This window comes from Pseudophryne corroboree, unplaced genomic scaffold (assembly GCF_028390025.1).
Source record: "Pseudophryne corroboree isolate aPseCor3 unplaced genomic scaffold, aPseCor3.hap2 scaffold_1455, whole genome shotgun sequence".
Lineage (NCBI taxonomy): Eukaryota > Metazoa > Chordata > Amphibia > Anura > Myobatrachidae > Pseudophryne > Pseudophryne corroboree.
The window spans coordinates 23,088-30,320 of record NW_026968084.1 but is presented as its reverse complement, the minus strand read 5'-3'; the positions used below and the strand labels follow the sequence as shown (position 1 = coordinate 30,320).

At 43.6% G+C, this 7,233-nt stretch overlaps 1 protein-coding gene across 2 annotated transcripts; it reads left to right on the top strand.

Moving 5' to 3' along the window:
- The first annotated feature begins 511 nt into the window (after positions 1-511).
- Positions 512-6,600, top strand: LOC134997687 (syncytin-2-like). 2 transcript variants are annotated; one of them, XM_063951304.1, is made up of 2 exons: positions 512-833; positions 3,647-6,600. In XM_063951304.1, the coding sequence occupies exon 2, from the start codon at positions 4,381-4,383 to the stop codon at positions 5,524-5,526; it is 1,146 nt and encodes a 381-aa protein (XP_063807374.1). In that variant the 5' UTR covers positions 512-833; positions 3,647-4,380; the 3' UTR covers positions 5,527-6,600. The 2 variants fall into 2 exon arrangements, with proteins under 2 accessions (XP_063807374.1, XP_063807373.1); XM_063951303.1 differs by having other exon boundaries at positions 512-1,034.
- Positions 6,601-7,233: the final 633 nt, after the last annotated feature.

Here is a 7,233-nt window from a genome sequence, read left to right as displayed (position 1 = left end):
GTCACTTCTCTGCTGATCTGTCCTCAGGTCTCAGACTCTCACTGCGGAGACACTTGCAGATGGGTTCTTGTGTCACATCCAGAAAGTGTCATCAGTATAATATCACAGCTTGCTTTGGTGATATTCCTGCTAAGCCTAAGCATATACAGTGCTGACATGTTACTATATACCATGCTCTGACCTTGTGTATTTATATAGTCTCTGCACCAGCCGGGATACTGTATCTCTGGTGATATTACTGCTAAGCCTGAGCATGTACAGAGCTGAGATGTCACTATATACCGTGCTCTGACCTTGTGTATTTATATAGTCTCTGCACCAGCCGGGATACTGTATCTGTGGTGATATTACTGCTAAGCCTGAGCATGTACAGTGCTGAGATGTCACTATATACCGTGCTCTGACCTTGTGTATTTATATAGTCTCTGCACCAGCTGGGATACTGTATCTCTGGTGATATTACTGCTAAGCCTGAGCATGTACAGTGCTGAGATGTCACTATATACTGTTAAGGAAATTTAAGCAATGTATAGAATCTATTCTGACTTTTTAATATCATGTAATACGTAACAGACATTATTATGTAAGATGTTTTGCTGACAAAGAATGTAGGTACGTGACAAGAACTTGCTTTACTTTGCTAAGTCACCCTAGTCTTGCTGATTTGTGTCATGTGCCCACCCAGGACCAGATGGTGTTCGATAAGGAGGAACGGGCCTCAAGGCCTGCTATGATTGGTCCAAGCTTGGGTGGAGTAATTCTTTGTAATATGCAATATTAGGGGCCATCTATGCCATGTTCGAGAGGCAGATGGAGCTCCCTTGTAATTACTTGTAAAGTGCATGCTGACTGTCACTTTATTGTAATCTTGCTCTGCCATTATCAATATAAACTTTAAAATTTGGCTACAACTATTCACGTTGTGTCTTTTTTCCACAACAATTTGGTGCCGAAACCCGGGATCTGAAAACGATTGGAACGGAATCAGGACAGGAACGGAGGACTGGAGACCAGATTGGCGCCATTCAAAAAAGGTGAGAACATTTGTGTCTCTGTCTGCTCTCCCCTCCTCTGCTCCTAAGACCCTCCGTCCCACTATCGTGAGTACAGATCCCAAGAACCTGAATAGTTGTTTTGTGTTGTAATATCTGTTTTGATATGCATGTGTGAGTGTATGTAGATGCTGGCACATTGCCACATCAGCATGACAGAGGCCCTTTATGGCTGAATGATTGTGCTGCCCCAAGCATGCTGGGGGCAGTGGAGTAAAAAGTAAGAGGACCCTAATGTCCTCAGACACGAATGTTTCCTATCTTCTCAGTCTGTCACGTAAACTGTCATTAACATTGTCTGCATAGTGGAAGGACAAATATAAGGATAAGTGTTGGTGAAGAGTAGTTTCTCTGCTGGTCTACCCTTGCTTGTCGATACCAGTCTGTGGGCAACTGATTGTGGCTCTCCCCCGAACAGGAGCGATATAATCTCTGATTACCTCCTGGCCTGCTATCTGACAGCTCTGTGTACACTGGTTTGAGTCTGTTTCTCGCTACACTGAAGGGCGTGTCCTGAAGCTGCAGACTGGCGTCTCTCTGTGTCTCATGAAAAATCATACTTCTTACTTAGATAATCCCTTACTTGCATGGTTTAACCTAGAGGACATTAGAGGGCAAATATTGTTTGGCATCTTCGCCTTGCTGATTTTCATTTGGCTCTGTTGGAAAATTTGGAGGGACCAAAAGCGGGGATTCGCTGTGTGGGACTTCCCCTAACAGCCAATAGCCATAGAATATAGTGCTGTGAAACACTGAGAGAGGGGTGCAAGAGTCCCCTCCACCATAGCAGGGCTATGGGAAACAGTCACAGCAAACGTGGATTTGGCTGATCACCAAATCAGAGTAATGGACGTCCTGAGACTCCTCGTACCCCACAGGAGGAGATGAGTAAGAAATATGGCAAATGGGTCAGCCGGCATTTACCTAAGTGGGGCAGGCTGACTAGGGGGATGGATTGTGGGATCCCAAAAGAGGGAACCTTTGAATTATCCCGCTGGGCAACCCTCTACAAAAAATAAAACAAAATTCACTGAGCCAAATGAATAGGCAGCTTGGAGTAGGTGGATGGTAGAATCTTATAAAAGACAGCAAAAAGCCCAAAGTATTTTTTTTACATCAGAAACAAGAACAGGAAGGGCAAATCAGCAAGGAGGGGAGGTACAGTCAGATGAGAAAGAGGGGGAGGAAGGGTTTTGTGTGGAGTGGAAGGTGAGCTTGTCATCACTCCTAAAATAACCCAAGGTGAGAGAGATGAAAGGGCTGAGGAATATCGCTTGCCTCAAGCCTCAGCCTAACTTGTTAGAGAGCAGTTCATGCCTGGTACAAGTGAGTTTAGCCAGCTGAAGACAGAGAAATATACAGGAGGTACAGAAGAAAATGGTCCAGAGGGTGATGGTAGTTGACACACCTGGTAACCCCCAGAGGGGTAAGTTTAGGGGGAGGAACAATTGGGAGTCCAGAAATGTGAAGTGCTACAATTGTGTGAAACAGGGCCACATTGCAAGAAATTGTCCAGCTCCAAAAAGGGGGGCAGGATAGCGCCTGACAGGGAGGGCTTCCAGTGTTACCAGTCATCTTGATGTTATGAGCCACAGCAGTGGTTCATTCCTGTTTGCATTCGGTTCATGTATTGTATGTTATATTTCTGTTTGCATGTCAGGATTTCTTATGTACTTTAGAGTGCTATACTTTTGGTTACTAATCTGGTAACTACAGTGACATATTTTGTGGGTCTTCCCACTAGCTGCATTCGGTTCATGTATTTTAGGATATATTTCTGTTTGCATGCCAGGATTTCTTATGTACTTATTTAGAGTGCTATACTTTTGTTTACTAGCCTGGTAACTACAGTGTCATATTTTGTGGGTCTTCCCACTAGCCTTAGTTTTGTGTTTTTGTACTGGCGGCAGCGCTGCACATAACTTGTTTGTTTAGTTCTCATGTTATAGTCACCTTAGCTGTAGCTAGTTTTCCCCTCACTCGCAGTCTCAGGTGGTGCCTTGTAACCTTGTAAGACTGGAGGGCATCGGAGTTTGGGCGAACCTAATTCGCCCATTCAAACGCGGCTGCCTTGGGCAGAAGACTAGCACCTCAGGCACCATCCGACCACTGGGAGGAGTAATGGTTATAGGGTTAGAAAAGGTCTTGCTGCGGCCATTCATACTGACCGCAGCTTCACTCATGAGTACTGGAACTCCCCAGTTGTCACACATTCCACAGAGTTCCAGGGTCTCAATTTGTAACATTGTACTCGTTTCCTAACACTCGGAGAGTAGGGGGGTGATGCCGTTGTCCACTTGACCCTCTCTGAAATGCCTTTTTACTCAGTGGAGTATCTGGTGGACAGTGGAGCAGCCCGTGTTCTCAAGAGAGAAAGTATGTCAAATCAGGCAGGTCCCCAAACACTTGGTAAATGGGGGAAGGCAGGTTGCAAATAAATAAATAAATATTGTTTGGAAACATGAGGATGGTCGATTGTGTGCACATCTCCCTTCATATGTTTCCAAAGGGGGAATGATTGCTATGATTGCTATATTTTGGTTTGCACAGTGTTTGAAATACTTTATAACAGAATGGTTATGTTGTCCTTGTAGATAGAGGCGTGGCCTGTTGCCAAGGTAACGGCTGCAGTAACAGCAAAGAAATTGATATCTGAATTTGTGTGCAGGTATGGCCTACATGAAACGGTTGAGAGAGCAAATAGCGTATTAAAAATGTCTAAGATCTGTGAGCAAACAAAACTTACATGGGTACAAGCTTTACTAGTAGATCCTTTTGCAATGAGGTATACCCCAAAGGGATTACATGGACTTTCATCATTTGAGATACTGTTTGGCAGGCTGCCACTCAAATTGCATGGACAGTACGCTTCTCTTACTGACTACGTTGTTCAGCTTCATAAGCCACTGACTAATTTGCATGGCAAAGTGTTTTCTTCTTTACCAGATCCACAAGACACATCTGGAACCCCGATTTGATGGCCCGTACCAGGTGCTATTGACCACAGTGACCTCCGTCAAAGTGGAGAGGAAAGTACGCTTCTCACTGTAAGAAAATTAACTTTCAGGTCAATGATGCAAACTGGTCCTAAAAGCATGGGGCCCCCGGGGAGAAGAGAACTGAATGGACTGTTAAGATACGCTTGTTTTTCTGCCTGCTTGTTTGTGCTTTATATCAGTGTGTGCAGGTGAAAGGAGAAAAGCAAAATAACTCTATATGGCTTCTACATCAGCAGACAGCTAAGGAGCTGAACGCCACTGACTGTTGGATCTGTTCTTATGTTCCTGCTAACCATAAAGGAATCCCTTTGATTGGTATCCCTATCTCGATGAATGATCTTAACCTCACAGATTATAGCTATAATGTTGAAATAGACATAAATCACACTGCTCACAATGCTCTTTCAGACCTAGGAATATATTTAGAAATTGCTGGTATAATCTCTCCGCCCACTATGTGCATAGGGCCTATGTTTATTAACCACGTGGCTGAACTAAAAGGTCACCTAGTCAACTTACCTAAGGTATATGTTGGAGAAACAAATTGTAAAAATGCTGCCTTAGTGTTTAACATGGAATACAATGAAAAGTTATGTGACAAGGTGAACGGTAACTGTAACAATCAATGTTGGTGTGCAAATATGAAAGCTCTTTGTGCCCCTAGGTGTGCCTCTCCTAACCAGACGGATGAGGATGATTGGGATTGTAAGACCCAAGTGCACAATAATATGGTATGGTTTCAGAGCTGGTTGGGAAACCATGGTAAGATAATCCCTAGGGTGCTGAAGCAAGGCCTATACTATATTTGTGGAAATAGGGCATACTCATGGCTTCCTATGGGAGCATGGGGGAACTGCACTATAGGAAGAGTTGTGCCAGCCATAAGACAACGTGAGAACATCTCTTTTACCAATATGATAGAAACAAGCCCTAGAGAGACTAGATACAAGAGAGAATTATTTACTGCAGCAGATAAAGCCTGGATGTGGTTCCCTGCCTGGACAGGCTGGGGAATTGAATTAGCAAATAAGTTAAATAAATATGCAAATATTATGGATGGGATAATTAATGAGACCACAAGTGCCATCCATGCTATCAATGAAGAAAAGGCTCAAATTAGGAAGGTGACCCTACAAAATAGGATGGCTCTCATTTATTTGTTAGCTATGGAGGGAGGAATGTGTGCTGTTATATGGAAGGAATGTTGTACCTGGATTGAGGACTCACATGACCCCATAGAAGAGCACATGAATAAAGTAAAGGAATTACAGAAACAAGCTAGAGACATATCCAAGGAGGGATGGAATCCCTTCTCCTGGATGGGGTCAATTGGTGTATGGTTTAACAATCTATTATCGGATTTAATAAAACCCATAGTGGTAGTGATAGGATTGATTGTATTTCTTTTGATCGCTTGGAAATGCTTAATGTGCTGTATTTCTCATTTCAGGAAAAATGTGGATTCGCTCGCTTAATAGGAAGAATGATAACAGCCACAGGGGTGACCGTCTGACGGCCTAGCCCAACTGCCCATCTCTTCTGAGAGACCCCTCAGTTGTTGTAAGAGTTGGGTGGAAGACATCATCTCTGAAAGAGGGTCCCGCAGGTGTACTTCGACAGTTTGGACACCACCCCAGAGGGAGTTTATCCCGAGAAGTGATTTCGACGAGTCAGTCATTCCGATTCCAGCGAATTCACCGAGTGGTCTCTGTGCCCTAGTGCACCTCCGGCTGCTGTTATTATTCTTACAGCTAGATAGATAGGTGTGTGAATGCTTCAATAAAGGTGTGTGAATGCTTAGCAGAATAGCAACCGCGAGGCAGTACTTAGTCAGTTCTTCCTCTTGCGTACATCCTGTCTCAATTGGTACTTTGTCACATAATAAAACCTGGGGGCATCAGAGTACTGGGTGGACCTAATTTGCCCGGGAAAAGCGGCTGCTAAAGGACAAGACTTTGACCTGCAGGTACCAATTGACTGCGGGGTGTGGCAACAGAGTCAGGGTAGGCCCAGGTGCGTCTGTGGCTATATCATCCCCAGTCACAGTCACACCACCCTCTTAGCATTAGTAGTACTGCCATTGTTACCTTTTAGTTTATGTTTTTATATATGTGTGATAATAAAATTATCAAAAGGGTGAGAATTGTTAAGGAAATTTAAGCAATGTATAGAATCTATTCTGACTTTTTAATATCATGTAATACGTAACAGACATTATTATGTAAGATGTTTTGCTGACAAAGAATGTAGGTACGTGACAAGAACTTGCTTTACTTTGCTAAGTCACCCTAGTCTTGCTGATTTGTGTCATGTGCCCACCCAGGACCAGATGGTGTTCGATAAGGAGGAACGGGCCTCAAGGCCTGCTATGATTGGTCCAAGCTTGGGTGGAGTAATTCTTTGTAATATGCAATATTAGGGGCCATCTATGCCATGTTCGAGAGGCAGATGGAGCTCCCTTGTAATTACTTGTAAAGTGCATGCTGACTGTCACTTTATTGTAATCTTGCTCTGCCATTATCAATATAAACTTTAAAATTTGGCTACAACTATTCACGTTGTGTCTTTTTTCCACAACAATACCATGCTCTGACCTTGTGTATTTATATAATCTCTGCACCAGCTGGGATACTGTATCTCTGGTGATATTACTGCTAAGCCTGAGCATGTACAGAGCTGAGATGTCACTATATACCGTGCTCTGACCTTGTGTATTTATATAGTCTCTGCACCAGCTGGGATACTGTATCTCTGGTGATATTCCTGCTAAGCCTGAGCATGTACAGTGCTGAGATGTCACTATATACCGTGCTCTGACCTTGTGTATTTATATAACCTCTGCACCAGCTGGGATACTGTATCTCTTGTGTTATTACTGCTAAGCCTGAGCATGTACAGTGCTGAGATGTCACTATATACCGTGCTCTGACCTTGTGTATTTATATAGTCTCTGCACCAGCTGGGATACTGTATCTCTGGTGATATTACTGCTAAGCCTGAGCATGTACAGCGCTGAGATGTCACTATATACCGTGCTCTGACCTTGTGTATTTATATAGTCTCTGCACCAGCTGGGATACTGTATCTCTGGTGATATTCCTGCTAAGCCTGAGCATGTACAGAGCTGAGATGTCACTATATACCGTGCTCTGACCTTGTGTATTTATATAGTCTCTGCACCA

What these genes read in the sequence shown, in the direction of transcription:
- LOC134997687 (XM_063951304.1), top strand. Translation starts at nt 4,381, where the DNA reads ATGAATGATCTTAACCTCACAGATTATAGCTATAATGTTGAAATAGAC.